Raw genomic sequence first — 25,780 nt, 5'->3', positions numbered from 1 at the left:
TTCGATTGCTGCTTATATTGTATGCAGACCATGTTCTCGCTCTTTCTGAAAAATCCATTTCCCTCTGAATTTTGCCTTGGGAGTGATGTATTAGGTAGAACAGTTATCTGACTCCTACGTTACCTCCTAAGTACTTTAAATAGCGAGAAGTGCCTGTAGGCATAACCGCATCACTTAAATCCCACACACCAAGTCAGGGGCACCAAGCAGAATTAAGCGAAAGCTAGAAATGACCAGTTCGACTCGCGTGCCTCGTTCTAGGACTTCCAAGTCACAGCCTTTCCAGCCACATCAGAAGTGGCACAGAATGAAGCCGATTCTGTCTCTTTCTCCTGCTCAGTGAGGTGGCTGTGTCCTTGACTCCGCCGTTCTCCCCGAGGGGAGGGGAGAAGAAGACAGTCCTACCTTTGGGGACAGTCCTTGTGGCTAACCTCAGTCCTGCAATCTGATGGGGCCGTTTATGGACACTCCCAAACCTCATTTTGTTTCCCGGAGTGGAAAATGAGCTCGGTCTTCTCCATGTTGCAGGGGTGAATAGCCTTTCTCAGTCACTCAGTGCCAACCCGCTGACCGCCACCACCCTTACCCATCTCGACCTCTCAGGGAATGTCCTTCGCGGAGACGACCTCTCGGTAAGTTTTCCTTTCCTCACAGTCATGTTCAAAGACACTGTATTCCATAAACCTGGAATAATTTCCAAACATGGCTTTCCTCAGCTCCTCTTATCATGACAGTTTCAGATCATTTAGTTATGAGCTTAGGATGCGTTTTAGAGAAAAATTCCAGAACCGTTGTTAATTACATGTAGTCTAACACATAGATGTTTTCCTCTGTTAACTTGATATTGCTAAAGTGTGAATTCTTTTTGGAAACACTTTTTCTGAAGGACCTTTTTTCCCCGCTTCCTTTTAACCATTATCAAACCTCTTATAATTGGCTGATAAGAAAGATTGGAAATGTAAACTGAATGATTTTGTCATTAAATAATATTGTTAAAAAGACAGGTAAGTTTTTTTTTTTTTAATAGTTTACAGTTGAAAAAGGATGTTGGGATAAAGTCCAGTCCTATATTCCATGAATACAGTAGAGAAAGAAGAGGGTTTGGGAATACATTGGGGCCACTGTTTGTTTGTTTTTTTTTTTTTAAGATTTTATTTATTTATTTGACAGAGATCACAGGTAGGCAGAGAGATAGACAGAGAGAGAGGGGGGAGCAGGCTCCCGGCTGAGCAGAGAGCCCGATGCAGGGCTCGATTCCAGGACCCCGGGACCACAACCTGAGCCGAAGGCAGAGGCTTTAACCCACTGAGCCACCCAGGCACCCCAGGGCCACTCTTTAAATAAGTTCAAATTTAAAGGCAAAAAGTTTTCCCTCAATGATAAGACTTTCATGCAGCTAAATCAGTAATATAAATGTTTGGCAAATTTTATTGGTACAGTGAATTAGATATGATCTCACTCTCAGATTTGGGGAGTTGTCCCCTCTGGTCTCTATGATAGAATTTAGAAGAAATGCTCTCTTGTCATGTAGGGCCTACAACAAGTGTGTGTCTTTGAAGAACCCTCCTCATGTGTGTTCTACCTCTTCATGGGGGTGAGAACCATTGTGAAATTTATTCCCATTTCCCTTGTGTTTTACTTTCCCTGTAAGGCAGAGAATATTGCCACAGTTTTTTGTAGAATTTCTTCCCTCTCCCTGATACTTGAACCCATTTTAAGCAACACTGGGTCCCGGTGTGCCAGGATTTTTTTCAGTGCGTGGCCAGTCCATGTTAGTTATCACTTTCCGTGATGATTCATAGGTCTGCTTCCTCCCAATATGAAACCAGAGGTCAGATGGGAGATCACTAAGATGTTACGGTGGCAAACTAGGGAAATAGAGGGATAAAAGAGGAGCCCGAAGATTAAATAATAAGACTCTGCAAACATAGGGACATTCATAGTCACTTAAGGTAGATAGCAAAGCAGCCCGGGATTTTTTCAGGCAGAGTGGTTCTTGCTTCCGCTTGCCTCTGGGGAAAGGGAAGTGGAAACTCGAGGCCTGGGGTAGTAGGCTCCCAGCCCTGGACAGGTTCTGGGAGGTTCTGGGAGCCATCCAGCAGGTGCAGGGAAGGGCTTACCCGGCCCCTGTCTTCAGGGCCAGCGGCCTAGCTGGACCTACCTCTTCGGAGAGGTGCTGTTGGCCAAGTAGGGTCTTGTCACCAATCGAGGGTGATTAGAGCTCCCCCAGCTGGTGGCCAAGAGGAGACCCACAAGCCCCGCAAGCCCAAGAGAGGCAGAGATCGTTACAGAAGGGAGAGCAAATTATTTTTCTGGATCAGAACTTCTCATAATCCAGTCTGTTGTGTGTGTGTCTAGTTACTCTAAAGTATTTACAGGTGAATCTTTTGCTTTTCTGATTTGGTAGAGAGGATTTTGCTCAAGCATGATAGAGCTAAGCCACTGCACCTGTGAGTCTTTACTAAGGACGAGGACATCCCGGTGTAAGCTTGTTAGTTTTTGCAAGGATCTGGTGACATCCAGAGACGCGAAGGAGAATGTAGGTGTTTACCTGGGGGCAGGAGCCTGGACTCGGTTTGCTCTCGGTGGACTCTGGCTGTGGCTCCTCGGGGCAGGTAGAGAAGAGCAGAGGACTCTTCATTTGTTGTATTGATGGTCTTGCACAGGAATAAGGGGAGAGTTTGGGCACTGTGACCCTTCGAAACCTGACATGTCTGAACTGTGTGTGAAATTAAAAAACAAGAACAACAACAACAACCTAAACCTATAGTGCCATCCTACTTTCTTGTTGGATTTTGGAAGTAACTAAGGGTAGAAAAAGATCCTTGCATTGGACGGAAGAGAGTATAGCCTGAGACCATCTGATGGTTCAAATTCAAATTAGTGGATCTTTGAACACTTCCAAAGGTGATTAGCATTTTGAGAGGGTGAGTGCTATTCAGGTGGTATTTTAACCTTAGCAGTTAAAATTAATTAGCACTGCTCCAAAATTATAAAAATGGAGCTAATCAGGAAAACTAAGTCATGTGTAACAAAAGGGGATTTGGCAGCCAAGAGTTCATTTGGCCTTTTTTTTTTTTTTTAAACTCAGACATATTATTTTAAATATTCTTTGGAACTTTGTTCTCAGGGAAGGCCTTGGAAGGACATGAAATTCTGCTAGTCCTCTTGGGAAGAGTAGAGAACAGTTATGGGAGGACGCGGGTAACTTCTTTTTAAAATATTAATGCGCGCGTGTGTGTTTCTAGATCCTAATGTGTTTGTTTTTGTTTTGCTTTTTTATCTCAAGTACATGTACAGTTTTTTGGCCCAGCCCAATGCCATTGCTCATCTGGATTTATCCAACACGGAATGTTCCCTGGACATGGTAATGTTTTTTGGATACTGGGCTGGGTATCAGAGCAGCCATTTACGGGGGATCAAGAGAGGGCTTTCTCTGTCATGAAGTTGTCTCTTAGGCCCCGAAATCCTGGTTGCTGAGAGCACCTTCTCTTTCTCAGGTCTGCGCAGCTCTTCTCCGCGGATGCCTCCAGTATTTAGCCGTGCTCAATCTCTCCAGAGCTGTCTTCTCTCACCGGTATGGGTTTGTACCTCCACCCTTGTCCTCCAGGAGTGTCTGTTGTCGTGATCTGAAAACAGAGCGATAAAGGATGTGTGTTGTGTGTGCAGGGAGGTGGTCTTAAACCGTAATCTGTGAACACGAGGCCTTGGAAGTGCAAGTTTTTGTTGTACTTTCTCACCGCAGTATGATGGATGTTCCTTGCTGTCCCCCCAGCCTGCTATGTGAGCTAACGGCTGCTTGTCCCGTGGGACGGGCACTCTCTCTTCATATAGGAAAGCTCTTCTAGAAGGGGCTTCTCAACAACAAACTGGGAAACAAGTATAAACTCCCTTGCAGCGCAAAGAGTATAGCCCGCCCCAAACTCATGCATTTTTTTTAAATGAAATTTTTTTAAAAACATTTATTTATTTATTTTAGAGAGAGAGAGTATGGAGGAGGGAGGGGCGGAGAGGGAGGGAGAGAGAGAAACGCAAGCAGACTCTGTGCTGAGCAGGGACCCCGATGCGGGGCTCGATCCCATGACCCTGAGATCATGACCTGAACCGAAATCATGAGTCGGCCGCTTAGCTGACAGCCACCCAGGTTTCCCCCTGGATTCATGAATTTTGATTTGTAGAGCTGGAGGGCCAGCCTGAGCACCTCACTTCTACTTCCTGACTTAGAATTGTTTGCGGCGTAGGGCGTTGGATTAGAAGCAGCGAGTATCCACAAGCAGCAGCAACTTAGAATGGAAGGAAAAGAAGGAGGAGTGAGCAAGCAAACCTGGGGCTCGTACCTGTGAAATTCTGGGACCATCCAGTGTGTTAATACCGTATGACCCTTAGCATCGGAATATTGACCGTAGATCACAAACAATATTTTCGTCATTATGTGCTTTTTAATAATAGGGAGAATTGCTGATGCTCAAAATACCTCCATTTTAGTAAGTTACCATTTTGGTATATTATATTCAAAGGCATAACCCTCACTTGTTTGGAAAATTCGGTTGTTCAGCCGGCTCTATTCTATAGTTGCACCTCGCAAATAAATTATTCTATATTTTAAAGCGCAGTCAGTCCATTACTTCAGTGGTGAAGTAAATCTTTACAGGAGCAAAAATATGCTACAAGCACCTCAGCCGAATAACAGGAGAGCCCCCCAGGCGCCTCCTCTGGGATGACTGGCCTTCAGAGCTCTTGAGCTTATAGAGGAGGACCGTGCTCGTCCAGTGAGAGGTTGTGATTAAATACCCAGCCCGTCACCTAGGCACAGTCCTAGCCAGCCCTTAGTAATTACCTTGAAATTCATGTGTTTACCCTGAGCTGTGGCCTGTCAGCCAGGCTGATCATACTTTTGTTCCTACATGTATCAGTCAGGGTAGGTGAGTCGCTCTGTAGCAACAAATGGTCCTCCCTCCCCACCCCACCTCCATGGCCCTCCGCAGTGGTGGTCTTGTGACACGTCTCTTGTGGGTGGCCATACTGCCTTTATTCCACTAGCCACATAGCAGAGGAAAAAGAGTTATAGCTCATACGAGCTGGTGCAGCTTCCTTCTGGAAGTCACACACGTCACTTGTGTCTGATGGGATGTCCTCTTGGCCAAGGGACTTGCCTGGCCACGCCTGCCAGCAGTGGGGGAATGAAGCGTGGTCCTCCCACAGAAAGGGGCAGCGGGTATTTGGAAACGTTGGTTCAGTAGACATCCAGTCAAGTAGCAGGAGGAGAAGTATATTCAGTGAGCATTTTAGCAACATTTATCATCAAAAACGAACAGGAGTATACAAGCTTACGTCATTCCACTATAGGCACCAGAGTTCATTGGAAACATCTAATATATATCCTCCCAGCATTCTCTTTCCTCTTAAATTTATTTGTCAACCTTGTAGAGATTCTGGCTGCTTAGGTAGTTGTTCTTAGGTAGCCTGAAATTACCTTGTTTTAAAACCAACGTTGACAGGTTTTCCTGGACCTCTGTACAAGAAATACGCGCTTGAGCTAGACCGCTAGCCTAGCCTCTGCCCCGAGGTCTGAGTAACTACCATTAACTGAGAGCTTCCTCTCCGCCCGGCTGAGTGCTTGCCGCACGGGGACTCGCTCAGTCCTGCCGTCACTTCTGGCAGGTAGAGCGAAACCAGCCAAGGGTTCACGTTCCAACTCTGACCCTGGGCTCTTGTTTTCCCAAGACCCTCCTAGTGTGGCATGGACTCTGCCTTCTTTCTGAGATGTACAGTTTCTACCATAACAAGGGCCCGTATTTGCATCTGTAGCCATCTCCTTTGGAGTTCTGTCTTTTTATTTTTTTTTATTTTTTTTTTAAATATTTGGCCTGAAATGATTAGATTTGCCCTATGGATATAGGAGGTGAGCAGGCATCATGCCAATCAGACTTTGTGTTGTTCCTGAGTTCAACGTTAGGTCGTGTCTTGTTGCACCTGAGACGGGCCGCGTCTAACAGTTTAGCCCAGCGTGTGTAATGATCCTTAGCATTCAGTGCCACCCAGAGGGAAAGCTCATTAAATTGTGAGAAATAGGGTGCCTGGGTGGCTCAGTGGGTTGAGCCTCTGCCTTCGGCTTGGGTCGTAGTCTCAGAGTCCTGGGATCGAGCCCCGCATTGGGCTCTCTGCTCAGCGGGGAGCCTGCTTCCCTCTCTCTCTCTCTGCCTGCCTCTCTGCCTACTTGTGATCTCTCTGTCAAATAAAAAAATAAAAATAAAAGTAAATTGTGAGAAATAGACATCCTCTTTTACCTCTAGTTTCTTAAAAATTCCAACAAGGAGATCTGTGGGTAAAACACAGTTTGAGATTATTGGCTACAAAGAATGGCGGTAGTTTTAAGGACTTAAATGAAATGTCTTAACTTCTCACATCATTCCTCTGATGGTATTGGATTTATTTAGCTTCCAGACATTTTATTTCTTTTTACCTTTGAATTTCTCCCAAAAATATAATGGGGTCATGGATTTTTTTTCCCCCGGTGTCTGAATAACCAGTGGGTAACTTTGCCAATCCAGAAGTGGGGTACCAGACCCCAAGTGTAACTGCTGGTATGACTCTCGTGTTTTGTTTTTCAGGAAAGGAAAAGAAGTACCCCCGTCCTTCAAACAGTTTTTCAGTAGCTCCCTGTCTCTGATGCAACTCAACCTTTCAGGCACAAAACTGTCTCCTGAGCCGTTAAAGTGAGTCGTTAATTCATTTTCTCCAGATCTCTTAACATTCACTTTGTTATTACAAATGTGCTTGAGGGAAGGGGAAGCAGAGGACACGGAATCCTAAGACAGGCAAAGCAGATGAAAATGCCTTTCTCATTTCGGGGCACAAAAAGGAGATCACATTCTTTTTGAAGACATTGTGCCCTGTTGAGAGTATTGCATTTTCGAGGGGAAAAAAAAAAAATCTTTCTTTGGTTTGTGATCTTGGCAGTTGTCACTGATCTGTAGACGTTGTCCTCCCAGGTATCACTGCTTTTGTATTAACCTCTGTTGAGCCTGCTTTAGGTATTTTCGTGTGTGTGTTCTAATCAATATTTATTCTCCGTATTTCTCCTAACCACAGTAAACTCTGTGCACGGTGCGTATGCATCGGAATCCGTTTTCAGATGCTTTAGTTCCTGAATTACCTCGGTCAGCAGAGGCTGTCTGTTCCCTGTGTTTACTTGGCAGGGTTAGTATCCCTTGCGGGGAAGTTGAGCTCTTTAACTAAAATAAGATTTGAGGATAATTTGTCCTCCTTGAAATTTCTGTTCACCAGGGCCAGAAATAATCAGAAGGGCTCTAGGATCAAATTCCCTTCAAGTCTAAAGAACATATTTTCGGGTAGTTACGAATATGGGCAGGTCACACACGTTCAAATACGTGCACAGATCTCTCCTTTCCCTAGCTGGCATGTAAATCAGTGTTTAATTTTTCCCTTGTAATTTGTATGACGTGCTAAAACCAGTGTCTGCTATTCATTTTATTAGAAAATTAATCTTCATCTAATTTGTGACTTGCCTTTTTTCTTTCGAGAGGTGTGAAATTGATCACGGTATCTCCTCTGGCACCGTAAGACCAAAATGGTGGATGTCTCTTTAAGGACAGTAGATCTAGTCCAGTGCCAAGAGAAAAATCCAGTGGTCATCAGCAGGCCTTTCCTTTTTAAACACTGAGTTAGTGTATTAGAGGTCTGTAAATGCAACAGCTCCTAACAGTAAAGGTCTCACGATGAGGCTGATTGTGTGGCTATTAAGCAAACTAATGGAATCAGTATTCCAAAGGGGGTCCATAAGAATTTAGTCATATTTACTTCATTCACTCATTCATTCATTCAACTAATACTTATGGACCATTTACAATGTGCCAGACACAAGGAGGGCACTGGGTGGAAAGCAGATCCGGACTGATCCTTGCCATCAGTGTACCGCTGTGAAATTGCTTATTCAGAAGTTCCTGACAGATACCCGGTACTCCAGTCCTTTCAGTGTTCTCGGTCCTGTGAAATACAGAGTAGCTCTTCGCTAGTTACCATCAGTGATTCTGTAGAATGTTCCACACCACTGCAGCACTGGGTTTTACTGTGTACTGTTTAGCATAGAGACTTGCGGATAAAAATTATACCTCAAGAGTTATTTTGTAATTATTAAATCTTGTGGCCTGTTATTTATGTGAATATTTAATGGTGCCCTGTCAGTAATCTCTTCAGCTCTGTGTTTCACTTAGTAAAAAATCTTAACGTGAGGGAAGAGGTTCCGTGGCTGAAGATTCTGTAAGCAAAATTCTGAATTTTTAATATTTAATTAATTATTAAAAATTATTTAAAAATAACAATTAATTACATTTAATGTAAGGCCAGAACTTGAAAAGAGATAACAGAACTGAGGTGTTGGGGTTTACCTGGGGTGGGGCATGTTTCTTGGGCCGAGGTCACGCCCTGGAGGAAGACTGATGGCTTGGGGCGTTCTGGGAGGCGCATCACGGTGCCAGACAGTGGCCACCAGGGGCTACCGGCGGCCACAGGCTCCTGACGTGCCTCACCCACCACGTTCCCCTGCACCAAGAGGGACGGACAGAGACCCTAGCTTGTTGAAGGGTTGGGGGTCAGCAGCCATAAGAGAATATGCTAAAGCAGTGCAACTTCTTCTGAGAGAAACCTTTTCTGTTTGGACATCACCGTGTCCTGCAGAAGTCTCCCACCATTTGGGGCTGCTTCCAAAGCAGCGCAGAGAGTGTGACCGCCTACTTTGCAGCTGTGCTTTTTCTTTGCAAACGTGTCAGGCCATGGTAAAGTATCCCAGGGGCTTTAGTAAAGAGCCTGGTGACATCGTCCCTCATGTTTCCTACAGTCTTCAGAACAGCGAGGTTCTCGTGTATCCCGAGGACGCTCCTGGCTCCTGCATCAGTCAGAACGAGGCCCGAGGTCCTGTTCATGCTCATGCTGGTGCTTTCGCTTTCTTCCCCTCATCCCTGCTTCCCTGTGCCCTTCCTTGCTCCCTGTCACATGACCCCCCATCTCCCCGTCTCCCCGGCTGAGTATTTTTAAGAAACCTATTGCATGAGATACTCAGGAATCCTAACTAGCGTCCCATGTCCAGAGCCTGCGAAATGAGATACCAGTTCTTCTCTCAACCAGTGTTGCAGTAACAATGGAGACTGATGGACACTCGTTAAGGCTGTTCTTCCATCCCTGGGTGAAAGTAACGATGCTCCTGCCGAGAGCTGTCCCCGGTGTGCCTTAGGCTTCGTCCTCGTTCCCTCTGGTTTTGTTTTACACTTGCTGTGGGTTCTTTGTCTTTACCAGTCCCAGAGCTGGTCTGTCTTCATCTCTCGTCTCCTGCACTGTCCTTAAATATCTGAAAGGGCACTGTTGTTTCTCGGGCCTTAATCTACATGTCAGGAGAGCAGGGAGAGTTTCCCTTCCATGTAAGCCTTCCAAGAATAGAGTGTTCAGATATGTGGCTAAATTCTAGAAACTCAGCACATATTCGAACTCGAAGGGACCTCTGTGGGAATGTGCTGACTGTCCCATTTTGCTGACGAGCACCCGAGACGGGAGAAAAGTGACAGGTGACGTCATGGGAGCCACCCCACTGTGGGTACAGAGCCAGGACCTCAGGGCTGGCCTTTGGGTTCTCAGTCGCAGGCACTTCCAGCGGCTCAATACTGCCCCCAAGAAGGAAAGGGGGAACAGCACTTGTTGGGGAAAGGAGCAGTTTAGTAAGAAATGAGACAGGAGCGCACCCACAGAGGAGAGCTGCCCAGCCTTTCTCCTCGGCCGGCGTTTAGAATAAGGGACTGGTGAGCCAGCTTGAAGGAATGAGAGGAAAGGCACTACCCCCCTGCAGCCCTCCTTCTGGGATCGTGGGCTCCACGCGCTCCACGGGCACTCTTGCTCTTGGCGTGGATGAGGCCAGAGCGTCCCCAGAAGGGGAGACCCTGGAGACTGGTGTGAGAGAGTCACCTTCCCACCTCGCTCTTATGGGGTGGAGGTCCTTTTTCCCTTGGGCACACTGAGAAGGAGGTAGTCACCCCTAAGGAGGTGGTCCTGTCTACCCCCCCGTGCTCCCTCCTGTCTGCCTGTGTTACAGTGGTGCTTGCGCGCGTGCACACACACACACACACGTGTTGCCCCAGCGCAGGAGCCCTCAGGTGCTCCCCGTGTGCTTCTCCTGGGGGCCTGGCTGAGGTCTCCGATCCCTTCGGCGTGACTGATGGGCGTGAGCCTGTGTAAGATGTTTGCATCAAGCCCAGTGAAGGGTGTTGGGTTTTACTGGACTGATTTGAGCAGATGGAACGATCCATTCTGAGACTCGAGCCACGTGGTCGGTCCGGTCTCCTCAGCGTGCAGACCAGAACGGTCCTCTTCGTGGGGGTGATGTGGTTTGCCCCAAGCCCAGCTGGTCGTAGCTGGACACACAAGCAGGATCCTGGACTCAGACTCCAGACGTGGGCCTTGTCTCCCATGCTCTCGTCTTCCTGCCACCTTCCGTAGATGCTGGGGTGGGGGGGAGAACCCCTCCTCAGAAGGCGGTCCCTGATCCTGGATACCGCGGAGCCTGACTTCCCCACCATCCATCTGCTCCTTGGGGAAAACCAGTGTTACTTTGCTGCTCTAATCACAACTGCCCAATGATTTTCCAAATAATATTAAAGGTGTTCTCAAGCAGATGCAGGTGGGAGTTGATCTGCAGGGAACACAATTTAATTTCAGCGTGCAGTTAGGGGCACTGTCGGTTTATTTGCCCGGGAACAGCAGTCCCGCCATTCGGAATGGGCCTGCTCTGTGTCAAAGAGAAGAATGTCGCAGCATCATTCTCTCACTGCGTCTGGGAGGCTGACGTGCGGCTGGCGTTCTAACACCCGACCTGGTGCTTGACCTTCTCTGGGCTCCACTCAGCAGGAGAACATATTTTGGCGCAGCCTGTGGAATTTGTGTCTAATGTGTGTGTTTTCTCCCCACAGAGCGTTGCTGCTGGGCCTGGCCTGCAATCATAACTTGAAGGGGGTTTCTCTTGATCTCAGCAACTGTGAGGTAAGAACACGTTCAGACTACGGGCGGCAGGGATTAGAACAGCCTCCAAAATGCTTTGCCGCTTTCCTGGAAGACGTGTGATCCTGTGAATCCAGAGGGGATAAATGAGGCAGAAAAACACACATCTTGCAGAAGTTTCTGGTGTTCTGTATTTTGCAAGTTTTATCTACAAATAGCCACAGAACGCCATTCAGAAAGCATCCAAGTGTGTTTTTAATGACTTGGGTTTTTTGGTTTTTTTTTAATTCATTCTTTGCGCCGGTTGCTTAAGTATTTTATGATGTAGCCTTGAGATACAAAAGCCATAAACTAGCTTTACCGTTATGAGAAACGTCACAGTCTGCACCCCTCGCGGGGGACAGATGGGTGTGACCTGACTTGGATTCAGGAGTTTGCAAGAGAATGGCTGTCTTGTCATTGATCTTATTTTTTAGTGTCTTGATTTAAAACAGGAAAATTAAGATGCTTCTCAAAAATACAGCCATTCCAGACCCTTCCTACCAAAGATCACCAAGATAATTTGAGACCAAGAGCCTCTACATTTCAGAGGGTCCCCAAACTTTTACAGCGTTGAGACTTTTGGTTTGTGTGGAGACCAGTAAGAAAATACCCAGGTACAGGGGCACCTGGGTGGCTCAGTCAGTTAAGTGTCTGCCTTCGGCTCAGGTCATGATCCTGGGGTCCTGGGATTGAGTCCCGCATCGAGCTCCCTTTTCTGTGGGGGGCCTGCTGCTTCCTCACCCACTCGCCTTGCTTGTGTTCCCTCTCTCGCTATCTTTCTCTCTGTCAAATAAATAAATAAGTAAAATCTTTAAAAAAAGAAAATACCCAGGTACAAGCCACCCGGCCCCTTCAGAGCCTCGCTTTATCCACCACGTCATATGTGGTTCCTTCTAAATGGGTCTGAGGGTAAGGTCCCTTCATTCCTGGTCCTGGGCCTTTATGCCCTCAGTTTTCTCTTCCTGGAACTCGTTTGCCATGTCCTCCTTCTTTCCCGAGGTTCCCCTCTCCAAGGATCTAGCTCAAGTCCAGTGTCCTCCATGGCTACGCCAGACTCCTGGGGTTCGATCTGAGTTTGGCCTTTACTAGGTATGCAATCCCACAGAAATTAAATGATACCCCGAAATCTCAGTGTCTGCATCTGCAAAATGAAGATATTAATGCTTCTCCCAATGGCTCATTAGGGCTTTAGAGGAGCTCTTCTTTGCAAAGTGCTTCCTGGGGCGTCTGGGACATGTAAGGGTTATTTGCTACAGTTATTTATCTGTCTGTAGAATTTTCCCCGACTGCTTCAGCACTTGGTGATCTTGTTCTTTTCTGATTGTCTGGCATTTAATGATGGTGACATGCATTTGGACAGTGACCCTTACGGTATCTTGTGTAACTGTTCACTTAGAACTTTGTGCTCTCCCCGCTAGGCTGTGACTTTCTGGACAATACTATTAGTATCTTACTCGTTTTGCATTTCCCTTAGCTCCTAAAAAAAATGCCAGGTACCAAGCCTAACACCAAATATTGAAGACTGTTGCTCTACCTCTCTGAAAATTCTAGAAACTGACAACTATGAAATAATATCATGTAAATTGTAAGTGCAGGATTTTTTTTTTATTTTTAATTTTGAGCTGGGGTCAGCACCACTGTGTGTGATTTAGCAGTGATTTTGTTTGGAAAAAAGAAAAGCCAAAAAGAACAAAAAACAAAACACATAAAGCCCCTAAAAACCTGCACTATCAAATTTTCATGTGTAAATCAGTGTTCTTCTTCTTCCTTTTTTTTAAAAAAGATTTATTTATTTATTTTAGAGAGAGAGAATAGGAATGGGAGGGGCAGAGGGAGAATCTCCAGCAGACTTCACACTGAGCACAGAGTCCAATGCGAGGGCGGGGGAGTCGATCTCACAACCTGAGCCAAAATCAAGAGTTGGACACTTAACTGACTGATCCACCTAGACGCCCCCACTGTGCTTTTATTTGTGGAGACAGACCACATAATAGAAACCAAGGCTGGAAATATGAATTAATTGCTTACCAATACTTTATTACGGAACCTGGTAATAGTGAAAACTTTTGTATGGGGGGAGGGATAAGAAGAATGGAGATAGGAAGGGTTATTTTATCAAAAAAAAGCAGATTGGTATAAACTTGACTGCTCTCTAGCTCATACTACTGAACCACCCAAATGTTTTACTATCCTCATTAAATGGAGTGATTGCGATTGGTACATCTTCCCTTTAGTTCTGTGATCAGACTGGGAAGGGACATAAGTGATCATCTGGTTCCCACACTTCTAGATGAAGAAAGTGAGGTCTAAAGCTGAAATAATCTGGCTTACGAATGACAGCCATGATGAAAGTATGCTTTCCTGATTGTTGTTAATTATACGGGTAATTATTAGAACATCAAGTATGATTAGACATTCTCTTCTCAAAGAAGTTGTCAGGTGCCATATGCCCGAAGAACACTGTTAAATCCCTATGTGGCTTGTTCTTTAAACTCCCTTGTGATCCGACTGGGGATAACTTTCAAAGATAGTTCTATTTGGCGAACCGATAAAATCGACATTTTTGTAGGTCAGAAATGGCAGACTGTTGGCAATTTGATTTGGTTCTATCCAATGGCTAGTAGACTTTTCCTTTATAATTTTTTTCTTACTAAGGCAGGAATCCAGATCAAATGATTGCTCTCTGATGGTAGGGTTGGCCATTAACGATGATGATAGTCACAGCTTCGTTTTGGCCATTCATTTATGGATTCTGTGATACGGCGGGTCTGCTGAGAAATGGGAAGCCTTCAGACTCCCGGGGTACCATGTGCTCCCACCATCCTAACGCTTGATCACGGTCCCGGTGGCCACGTCTATAAAGTCACCTTATCTTGTTGCTCGTGGCAGTTGGTGAAACACCAAGTGATTTTTCTAAATTTAGGTGTCTTGTCACATTTTTCTTCTTACAGACGGGTGTCCAGATCTAACTAGGTTTCACTTTGCTCCTCTCCACGGTACAGTAAATCTGTCCTGTAAAGGTGTTGGGGTTGTGATGTTATCTGCTTAGAATGCTTGGCCATTCGAGTGTTAACTGCTAACCCTTTAATTATTTGACACTTCAGAGTTTAGGTAGTGCTCTCAGAAAAAGTCTGTCGCCCACTTGGAAGTTTAAAATTATGCATGTATCTATTTTTTTCTGTTCATTCTCTTTAGCTAGATTAGACACAATCCCCTCTACTGCAAGCATGCTGGTCAAAATCAGGCAAGAATTCCGCACATCAGGTTCCCTTTGATCAGATAAATTTCCCACCTGCGGCGGTGGGAAGTAAAACTTCTCCCTGATACCATGTCATTTTGGAAGTCATTTCCTCAGAGATGACTGAGTCAAGGTGAGGGGCTGACCTGAAAAAAGTCACCTGTCCAGGGCATAATGCTGGACGGTTGCTGATGTGGGCACTGAATGAGTTCATCGTCCCCTAACAATGCCTCTCATACAATGGTCTACCCCATCCATGGAAACAAAGAACAAATGTGAAATACCACATAGTCTTTGTCTATTTAGAAGTAAATAGTTCCTTTTATTACACAATAGCTACTTGCCACTGGTTAATTTTTAAAATCGGGTTTGTGTGGGTATTACAGAAAATAAATGGCTATTGTCTCAGATGGTGGTTGAGACCAGTTGGGAGGAGAGAGGAAAGTAACTCTCAAGTTGGAATTGTTTACAGAGATGGACTATGGTCAGTGGTATTGTAATAACATTGTATGGTGTCATGTGGGGACCACACTACCATTGTGAACATTTAATGTATAGAGTTGTTGCGTCACTGTATTGTCCACGTGAAATGAATACAACACTGTGTGTCAACTACACTTGAGTAGTTTGTTTTTTTTTAAGTGTCTACATAGGAAACTTAGAAAGCTTTGCTTAAGCAAATGGTTTTTGATTTTAGCATTGCTGTGTCCTTCACTGTCCGTGCTCACCTCGCCTGGTGAGCTGTCCCTGTGGTTCTCAGAGTATTTCTGTATTTCCCTGAAGGGGGCTTTTCACGTTCATCAGTTAGAATGAGAGTAAACATTTATACTTACTGCTATTAAAAACTAAAAGTACCAGGCAGGTGTTTTTCCTCCAATGCAAACGTCATTGTTCTTTGGAAACCTGAATCCAAAATTTGAGGCTTCAGTCTTTTGATCCGTGAGGGCTAAGCTAATAAGTATTGAAATCGAGCTTTCATTTTCAGATATCGTCTTTACTTAGAGAAGAAAACATCTGCCTTTCTTAAGGTATCCCCCGTGAATTATGTTACCACTTCATTTTCCTTCCCTTGGTCTTTACCAACAAGGACTCATCCCTCTAGGAAAAGGAGTACAAGTAGTCATAGGAGATAGAAGGGGTCATCACGAAGGGTGGGTGCTTTGGAATCAGAAAGGCGCCCTCTGAAACCTGACTCAGCCACTTGGCTTGCCTTCCTTCAGCCTTTGGTTCTCACCCATGGAATGAAGATTTTAACAGCTTACGGGACAGTAACTGGCACCGTGCCAAGCCCGGCACATGTGAGCCATAATTTGGGAAGGAAGAGGATTACTGTAGTGAAGCCTTATTTTGAATGTCCGAATTCACAGCATGGGTCAGTATGGCCTTTCTGCAAATTTTTCTTCAGAAGCCATATAAATAAATATTCTGCCTTTTCTGAAACATTTTTGGGAATTGCCTTCAAAACTATTTTAAAACTTTCAAGAAAAATTAGTCTCATCCATTTATAGTCATGCCTGATATCAGACACAAAACCGTCTCACCCTGTATGGCCCAGCCTGTCTCTGAATGGCCTGTGGCTGATCCGAATTCACTCTCAAAGGGTAAGGATTCAGCCTCCGTGTGGACACTCAAAGAAATGTGTTCCATTGCCTCCAAGGTTAGTTCCAAAAGAAGCATTTCAGAACTGTTCTTTATGGTCGCAGTGAAGTTGGCATTTGGATGTATCCTCCCACGTCCCCATCTATCAGAAGGGAGGTGGTGGGTCTGTCCTTCTGGCCCGTGTTGAGAAATCTTTTTCGCACCTACTTCAGGAGAGCGGGTCAGTGCTGCACCAGCCTTCTTCCACCACATTCGCCTTCCAAGTGAGAGAGCAAAATCTCTGAGGCTTCAGGGGAGGCGCAAAGGCTAATTACAGCTGAGAATTAGATGTGGGTCTGGGTGTAGGGTTCATTCTTTGAAGGAGAAACTTCCCTGCACATCGTTCCACAGTTCATGGCAAGATGCTTTGATGATGTGTGGAAAGAAGAGCCCCGGATGCTAAAACCTGTGATGAGTAGGACGTTGCAGCGAGCGAACAGGAACTTTTGAGGCAGTGCCGTCCGACCTGATAGTGGTCCACCGGCTTTGAGGCGTGAAGACAGGTGTGCTGGGTGTGGGGCGGGGAGTCTAACGGCGGTACCCTCCATGGATCAGTTTCCTGTTGGGCCCCACACATGGGATGCAAAGTGGAAACTGCTGTCACAGCAGGAAGTATATTGGAAGAATAGGAAACACACAACTGTTTGCACCTAGGAAATGACGGTTTATATCAGTCTTCGTAGGTTCTGAATTGCCTTTTGGCATCGGACCCTGCTAGCAAGAGGACAGTTTGAACCCGATCTTGTCAAACCTTTTTTTTTTTTTGTCCTTTGGAGAAACCTATGCTGTTCACAGTTTTATGCGAGAAAATTTCCCAGGATAAAAAATATACATACACATATATATATATATATATATATATATATGTGTATGTATATTTTTTTAATTGAAATTGGGACCCCTGTAGAAAAATGATGATAATTTGGGGGGAGGTATTTTATATTGAACTCTATAATGTTTGCCACCTCTTTAAATGGCAAGTGATCTTGAAGAAGGAAAATGAATGTTTATTTTTAAGATTTTATTTATTTGTTTTAGAGAGAGGGGGAGAGAGAGAGAGAGGGAGAGGGTAGAAGCAGCCTCCCTGATGAGTGGGGAGCCTGCCACAGGGCTCGATCCCTGGACCCTGAGATCCTGACCTGAGCTGAAATCAAGAGTCAAGATGCTCAACCAACAGAGCCCCCAGGTGTCCCAAAGGAAAATGGATTATTAAAAGTTCTCTCTAGGCTTTTTCCCTTGCTTCTCTTGTCCCCGTTATGGCTATTTGAGGGTTAGATGCAACCATTCACTTCGAACTGTGAGTCACATCAGAAATGTGCCCACCTTTCTTGAGTGAGAGGACCCTTCTCTGTGGAAAGAAATGTGCGTTTATTTTTAACTTTCCAAAAAGTACTCAGGGATTCAGTCACATTGACTCGTCTTTGATCTTGCTTTCTTTTCCATAATGCTAGTGTGTAGGATCCAAATGAGGGTAATTTAAAAACCAGTTTTACACGCACACATGCAGGCACAGCCTCTAATTATGCAAATTCATTTAAAAGGATTTTCACTTACAGGAATGGAAAAGCTTTTACGGTTTTGCAGAAGCTTTAGCTTTGGGGGAGTTTTAGGCCTCTAATAACCTGTGAATTCAATCCAATGTTCTTGGTAACCGAGGATCCATTCTTTTCTTCGTTAAATTTTTGATTTTGGTTCTGGGACCAGATTTTAGTTGGAAGTGTTTTTCTGACTCTTGCTTTTTTACCTGATATATTGATAAAGGCTTCAGCATCTCTGGTCTGTTTACTGCTGATAACGTGTTTTTATTTTTTTCTCCTTGGGCTTTCCTTAGCTTGGCCACTGTGTAAGTACTTTATGAATCAATAAATTAGGGTCTGTGGATATATTCGATTGCTTTTTAACCATTGGAAAATGTTCATTTTATGGGTATGTGCTACAAATATTATCAGTCAAGAGTATTTGTAAAATAAACAGCATTGAGCCCTTGAAATGTCACCTGTACTTTCCATATCTGTAAATGGAATATTTTTACTGTACTTGATAATAATAACAAGTCGAGATTTTTCTGGTAGAAATTTTACTTCTCACCAGAGACATCACTAACAGCAAATAATCAGATTGTGGAGACTTAGGCAATTATGTTTATCTTCTCAAAAGCATCGTCTTTTCATGCTCTGAGTATCAAATTATGTTCCTTTGAAGTGTTTGCCTGAAATATCTTTTGCTTTACCTTTGACGTAACCTGAACATACATTCACTTCTTCCAGTATTAACAAGCTGTGCTCTGAAGGCGTGCTGCTCAAAACGATTAGTGGTGAAGAACTTGGTTGTTACTATTCTTTTTTTAAATGTCTAGTTTATCAAAAACCAATACTTCTGCAAAAACATAATAAAAATATATTTTAAAAAGATTTCAAAAGACGTAAAAAATATAAGCCCTCATTTTTTGTTAATAGACGCAGCAGACCTAAAATTACTTATAATTTTAGCACTTATAGTCAGTTTCTGTACGTATTGTAGCTAAGATCAGTAGCAAACTTTGCAGACTTCCTCCCGTCCATGGACCACACTTTGAGTAGCAGGCTGCTGGGGCCAGTCTAGAGATGATGCGGTAAAGCTTGGCTTGGGGTCTGTGGGTAAGCTGGAGAGCTCCTGGGAAGACAACCACGGGTAGTAAAGTGACCGGCTGACTCTTGGCTGTTGCTCCACGCACTGGGTAAAAGCCCCTCAACTGGGTGTTGATTGGTCTAGGTTTCCCTCAAGTGTGTAGATCAGCCTCCTGGCCAGGTCTGTCTCTGTGTGCCACTCCCCTTTAGAGTTCAGGCCCCCCAGAGGAATCTGCAGTCACCACAGAAAGTGGGAAAGGCTGAATTTAAACAGCCCAACCAAAATACTCCCAGATAAAGGGCAGTCCCAAAGATCTGTGCAGAAACTCTTCCGGACACGCAAGCAGCCAGGGAAATGGGCCCCTTTTGGTTCCAGCTACCATAAAAACATTGCATCTAAAATAGTGAAATAAGGATTCTTTAAATTCTTACATGTAAACTTGCACAAGTTCTAGGAAGTAGCATTTTGCATTTTACACTTGGTATAGAAATTTATATACCTTTTTAATTTTCTACTACCAGTAAGGAAGCCACCATATTCCCTTGGTACATAATAGGTTCCCAATAAATGATAGCTTCTTTCCCTTGTTAAATAGTAAGTTTGCCAAGCAAAGGGGCCATAGGTCAAGAAATCTGCATCCTTCAAAATCCTTCACATGTAAGAGGAACTCACATAGTTGCTGAGTGGAAAACAAAAAGATACTCTGACCTCTGTAGATAGCTTTTGGTTTGATGGGAAAGGATACAAAGTATTGAGTTGTATAGGTTGCCTGTCTCTTTAAAATAAATGCGGTCATGAAATGAGAATTCATTTTGCTATAAGCCAACCATAATAATATTTTAAATTGATCTAACATCTTTTTCTTCTGTGGCTCAATGAGTTTGCCCAGGTCATTTCATAATCACCTTTCACCATTTGCTTTGTAACCGCGTGACCGCACACCGTCTCAGCGGGACGACGGGCTGGGTCCTTCAGGCAGGGGTTGACAGTCAACAAGACTTCATCTTCGTTGTCCCCTTTGGTTGTTTTGCTGTTACTTGGTGGAGTTCTGCCCTGAAATCTGGAATAATCAAACAAAATCCATACCCGTTTCTCATGTATAAAAGGGATTTGTAGGTTTCCAAAAGTCCGAAGTGAAGACAGTGCCTGTGGGCTGATGCCGATGGGGAGTATGGTCCCCATCTTTCTGTTTCTTTTTCTAGCCATTTCCTGATTTCAGTGCTATGGGGACCAGCAGCAATGACTAGTGATTGGCTCTTTACCATTGATGGTGACCACAGAGTTAATAAGCCTTTGGCACAAAGTCAGAGACTGTATCTCCTGCTTTTCATGTTTTCTGGCTCCACGTCCAGTAGGTGACCCCTTTACCTCGTGCATCCTTTGTGTTTCTCCAGCTGAGATCAGGAGGCGCACAAGTCTTAGAAGGCTGCATCGCCGAGATCCACAACATCACCAGCTTAGATATCTCCGATAACGGTAAGTCCGAAATCAGAAAAGAAACAGAAATAGTATTTGAAGCAAGTTAGTAAGGGAAAAACAGAAAGCCCAACCTAGACAACACCTTAATGGGCATGTTACCTCGCTTCTTGACTAATAGGGCTCTTAAATTTAACAGAATTTATTTATGGCATACGTCAATGCCAAAGTCTTAATAAGTTGATACCATGGCCAAAAATGCAAGAAAACAAGTCGGTTAAAAAAAAATTGTCACCAAAACATTGATAACAATCTTGGTCTAACCTTCTGCATTCTTGGTGATAATAAAATAAAATCCTTACTTATTTACTCAGAAACTGTTTCAGTAGCTTCATTTCTGCCACTTATAGTAGCATGTGAGTGGGAGCCTGTTTATTTGGCATGGGCCACTGGAGTCCCGTACCAGCAAACGGGACGTTGGCATCTTTTCTTACACAGTTGTGGGCAGAGATGAGACCCATCCTTTCCCTGTTTCTTGCTGACTGGACTTAGCCACTGATTGTATATGAGACTTAGGTTAAGTCTTAGCTGAGAATGAGTTTATCCATGAAATAATAGGACATGGAAAGAGAGAGAAAAAGTTCCTTCGAAAATGAAAGGTTAGAATCCCAGGGCCCTCGGGACGGTAGAGAAAGTCATCCAAGTTCATGTCACCTTTTGTTAATTGTGTTCCAGCTGAGAATTTATTTATACACATGTGTTTTGATTATCTGCTTATTCTGATTCTTTCCAGGTTTAGAATCTGACCTATCCACCTTAATAGTGTGGCTCAGTAAAAACAGATCAATACAGCACCTGGCGTTAGGCAAAAATTTTAATAATATGAAATCCAAGTAAGAGCTTTGAATTTTTTTTTATATGACAATGATGAAAATAAGCAACCTCGTGAGAGCTTTTGATTTGATTCCACTGTCCACATCTTTAAAATCTCTTTAGAAATCTGACCCCTGTGTTGGACAACTTAGTACAGATGATTCAAGATGAGGAATCGGTGAGTATTAATTCCAGTTAATGTTGCTATGCTTTCAGGTAATTTTATCTGTAGACACCATTTCTCTTGTTTTTTTAATGAAATAAATATTTATGCTTTAGTGCAGTCAGAGAATATATTTAAAATTGCTTGCTCTTCGTTTCAACTCGTTCCTAATTAAAGGAAGATTGTAACTAAAAGATTAAAAGAAGTATAAATTGACTTGTAAGCCTGAATTTTAAATAAGACTTACCACTTCCTAACTTGAGCTGATGCATTAATCTGCAGGCACGAGTATTTTTTCAATCTAGTTGACTTTCTGACCTTATATCATGCTGGGAAACATCATCTTGCTAATTTGAATTCCGTCTGGCAATTATGCAGAATTATAAAAGACTAAGAAAGCTGGCCACCTGTCTTGAATTTCTTCTAGAGCTCTAGTGTCCTTCTACTGGTATTCCCTTTCGTTGCTCCTGGCCAAGACTCGGTTCAGGGTAAAGAAATTTAATTTTAAACAGTATTCTCTTTTGCTGCCCTCTAAAATGCATTAGAAAAAAAGGAAAAAAGATATATATTTTTAAGATTTTTTTAAAGAGAGGGAGAGCATGAGCAGGAGGGGGAGAGGGAGAGAGAATGTCAAGCAGACTCTGCGCACAATGAGAAGCTGGAGTCGGGGCTGGATCTCGTGACCCCTGAGATCATGACCTGAGCCAAGAGTCGGATGCTTAACTGACTGTGCCACCCAGGCACCCCAGGAAAAAGATATTTTGTGGACTGAGCAAGAAGCACTCTCCTATTAATTCCTTTAACCTAAACCTGGTGTATCGTATATTTTGTGCCTTGCATTGTATTGATGCTCTTAAAGAGTTTGTCCGTTCTTATTGGAGTCTTGTCTGGCCACCAGCCAGCTTTTACAGTTCCTCAAACTCAAATCAACGTATGTTCTATGACAAAGACTCACATAATTAATGTTTTGTGATAGCTGCTTTGTAGGTCGTAAGAGTGATTTCCTCTGTGAATCATGCGAGATATGACACATTTTTTAAAAGTGTCATTCTCCCTTTTGAGTTCCATATAGGGTAGTAGCAAACTCTATTAGGACTGTAAGCTAACTTTTCTGAGCAAGCTAAGGGGCCAGGAGAGGTGGAGACTGGAACTTCTCCTTGCCTGTCCTTACCCACACCTCTCTGTGTGGCCCTAACCTGGAGGGTGGGAGAAAATTCAGTTGTCCCGCCTCTTCATTGTGTGGATACAATCTCCAACCTATGGGCTAGAAGTGAAACTCATTATTGTTTAGTGAATATGGGCCCTTCTCTTTGTCCTCATTGGGTAACACTGTCCTTGTTCTGTCACTTTTTTTACTGGGTTATTAAAATTCGGGGCATAAGTCAGAATTGATACAAGTTTTGCCTATTTAATTTGACTTTCTACCACCCTGCTTTGGGTTTCTGATTTCCCAGTCTCGGCCCAGTTTCAAAAGCTTGAGGAAGCTAACACCGCAGAATCACATTTGCCATCCATCCACAAGTACTTGTTTCCTCGTGCACGTTTCAGGGAAATTGACATTTTATGAAAAATAGATTTTAAAATTTCACATTTTGCCTATTACACAAGGGTCTTCTGTTTCTGTAATTTCCAAAGTCCCTCACTTAAAAACAATCTTGATAGTTAAAACACACCTCAAACCCTATTTGCAGGCGGAAAAGTTTCCTACATAAACGTGAATTGTGTCAAGTTACAAGTTCGAGAATTGTGGCACTAATCATATACAGTGGAAAGAAAGCTCTTTGTGTTCATGTCACTGAAAAGTAGGTGGCTTTTTCAAAAAGCAATTACCTTCTATTTTTTTCCTACTTCTGAATTAGTAATGTGCAAAACAATTCAGAATGATTAGGAGCCGAGGCTTGTGACTCCAAAAATTCCACCCGTGACTGACACAATTGGGCTCTCTTTTTATTTTTTGAGGGTTTTTACATACATAAAATCTTCACTTGCTTTGTACGCTCCGACCTCGTGTGTACAGAGCTTGTTCTTTGACGGCTCGTGGAACACTGTCTTCACCATGTGCTGCACATTCTATTTGGTTGGAACAATCTAGATGCCCGGGGGCTCCCGTGTCACTTTCAACTGCAGACTGTGCTTGTCAGGCCACTCCACCTGGAGCCCTGGGACAGTAATGAGGAGGGGCCGAGATGACAGGGAATCGTGTTTTGGAGTATTACAGGCAAACCCGTGTTGTAACCAGTGGACGTGAACATCTTTCTCCTGGGAATGCCTGTAGCGAGGAGACAGATTCTTGGATTAAGCATGTTCAGCTGTGAAAAGAAATAGTAAGATTTCAAGCAGTACTCTCCACGGAAGTGCGGCAAGTCAGGAAGGGATGACCTTATAAATATGCGTGCAATTCAGGCTGTTCCATTCGCATTAATGACTCTGCCCATTATTTTTAAGCATTAACTGGGGTGTATTGGAGTTTGAATGTAGTACTGGAATCCGCGCTTACTCGCTTGGAGACTTGGCGGCTTTCCAGAATGAGGAAGGAGCCGTAATACATCATTTTTGTAGTAGTTGAATAGAGATTACTGAAATGACGAGAGATGGGAGTCGAGCTTTTTATTAAAGGAACACTGCATTTGTTTTCCTTTGAAACCTGAAGGTTCCTGAGGCTGAAGCATTTTAGTTCAGTTTTTTTTTTCTGTTTCCTGGAGTGTGGGATCTTCGCATCAACGCAAGCTCGCTGAAGTTGCTTGTGTCTAAGCATCAGCAGGCTGTCTGGTTCTCAGTGTCATCTCATTTCAGAAATTTGAGTCACGTTGATAGGTTCCCTTGTGATTTTTACTGTAGCTGTATGAAGTTTAGAAAACATGGCCAGATTTGGACAGGGAGGACGGGAAGTGTGGTCCCTTGGTAGAACTGTAGTCAAATGCGTAACGTTGCTTTGTGGGTGGCGGAGTCTTGAAGCCACTAGCATCCCCATCCAGCCTCCCATGGCCCTGTGGCCGATGCGTCTTGAACCAATCAGCATCTGGTGGTCAAGTGTGGGAATAGATAGACGCCAGGCAGCATCTCCAGGCACATCTCAAAAGCCCCGATCCCAGGGGCTGTGGTGTAGCATGGACAGCCCGAGCCACTGTTTCTGGTGTCCCCCTCACTGTAATGTCAGTGTGCATATGGAGTAAGTGTCTAGAACTGTGTAGGATGGTTGGGCCCCTCGAGACCACCTGAAGCAACCCGGAGGACGTCCAGATCCCCCGGGGAAGGCTGAGTTCGGACAGTGGGGGCCATGTTGGTTTGGGATCTAGAATTCTCCTTACTCGCTCCCTTAATTCCGTTCTGGCTGAACTCAGGGATTGCAAATTCAGGTGCCGACAGGGCTGGACCAGAGGCCTAAACAAGGTCCTCAGGGGCAGACAGAACCTGCCTCTGGGCCACATGGTTTGACTTTTTGTCTTTTCTTAAAAACTGTGTGTCTTCTGATTGGTTATTCTAAGATAAAGTGGAGGAGGGTCATCAAAAGGGTCAAGGATAAGCGACGAGGGGCCCAGAGTACAAAATCCAGTCCGTTCAGCCACTTTCTAACTCTGTGGCCTCGCTTGAGTCACTTAGCCTTTCTGTGTCTCATTTGGGAGACGGATAACAATACCGAGTATAATAGCACATAAGTGCTGGGTGATTCTCTGAGTAAGTACGTGCGAGGAGCTGGACCGGTGGTTAAGGACGGTACGTGTTCGGTAAATGTCAGCTATTACTGATCTTGGCTGGCTTTTATTTTGCATTTGTCCTCCGCCAGTATTTTAAGATGTCATTTCACCTGGCGTAAAAATAGAATGGGTCAAAAGGGACAGCGTAGCCGTACAGAAGCTCAGGAATTTCTATGGACTCTCCTTATTTATTTCTTCCTGTCCTCCCATTTCTAAAGAGCTGACATCTGCCACTCTAGGTGTCCTTCCACGCTTCCCTTAGGAGAGAGGTGGACAGAGGTGGCCTGGAGTCAGCACTGAAACACAAGCTGTCTGTGTTTATCCGGAACCTTCGGGTCCTGTTCATCAGCGTCTTTGAGCCGGAGTTTCAAAGCAAAATGCTGGGTTGGTGGGGGGGGCACGGTGTGCCCACTCCCTACCCCAGTGATTCTCCATGAAACGGGTCACAGGGAGTGGAGGCTGCTTCCGTCAGATCATGTCATTGCTTGCTGCCTCTTGCTCCCTCCTCAGCCCCTGCAATCCTTGTCCCTGGCCGACTCAAAACTCAAGACTGAGGTCACCATCCTCATCAACGCCCTGGGAAGCAACACCTCCCTGACCAAAGTGGACATCAGCGGGAATGGCATGGGGGACATGGGCGCGAAGATGTTAGCCAAAGCACTTCAGATCAACACCAAGCTCAGGTACGCGGGTCAGGCCCTCAGCACTGAGCAGGGCCTTAGAAAGTTCTGGAAAAGAAAGATTTTCAGATCAACACCAAGCTCAGGTACGTGGGTCAGGCCCTCAGCCCTGAGCAGGGCCTTAGAAAGTTCTGGAAAGAAAAATTTTCTGGAAAGAAAATTCTGGAAAAGATTCCCCACCCCCCGCCCCCAGCATTGGAGAGCCAGCTGTGCCCAGTGGGGAAGGCCAGCTGGGAAGCAGAGGCAACCGTTTCAAGTCTTTTGTCAAAATACTTGGGATTGCAGGGTGGGGGGCCGGGGTCCCAAAGTTAGACATTGTGATTCCCATGAGCTGTTGTCTTAAAGGTTTCCACTGTGGCAGAAAACCTAACTGAGGACTGGGGCAGTGTCCTGTTTCACAGTGTCGGCAACTGGGAGGGAAGACTGC

At 44.5% G+C, this 25,780-nt stretch overlaps 1 protein-coding gene across 1 annotated transcript in view; it reads left to right on the top strand.

Moving 5' to 3' along the window:
- CARMIL1 (capping protein regulator and myosin 1 linker 1) overlaps window positions 1–25,780 on the top strand; it is a gene marked incomplete at its 5' end in the record, with an annotated part of 293,134 nt that overhangs the window by 168,276 nt on the left and 99,078 nt on the right. Inside the window, 9 exons of the mRNA XM_080805968.1 lie at window positions 529–632; window positions 3,290–3,367; window positions 3,501–3,577; window positions 6,612–6,716; window positions 10,974–11,043; window positions 19,921–20,002; window positions 20,736–20,835; window positions 20,939–20,993; window positions 25,184–25,356. Coding sequence (XP_080662094.1) covers window positions 529–632; window positions 3,290–3,367; window positions 3,501–3,577; window positions 6,612–6,716; window positions 10,974–11,043; window positions 19,921–20,002; window positions 20,736–20,835; window positions 20,939–20,993; window positions 25,184–25,356 — 844 coding nt within the window. The remainder of the gene's footprint in view (window positions 1–528; window positions 633–3,289; window positions 3,368–3,500; window positions 3,578–6,611; window positions 6,717–10,973; window positions 11,044–19,920; window positions 20,003–20,735; window positions 20,836–20,938; window positions 20,994–25,183; window positions 25,357–25,780) is intronic.

This window comes from Martes martes, assembly GCF_963455335.1.
Source record: "Martes martes genome assembly, chromosome: 6".
NCBI classification, from domain to species: Eukaryota; Metazoa; Chordata; class Mammalia; order Carnivora; family Mustelidae; genus Martes; species Martes martes.
This window is presented reverse-complemented; position numbering and strand designations above follow the sequence as displayed.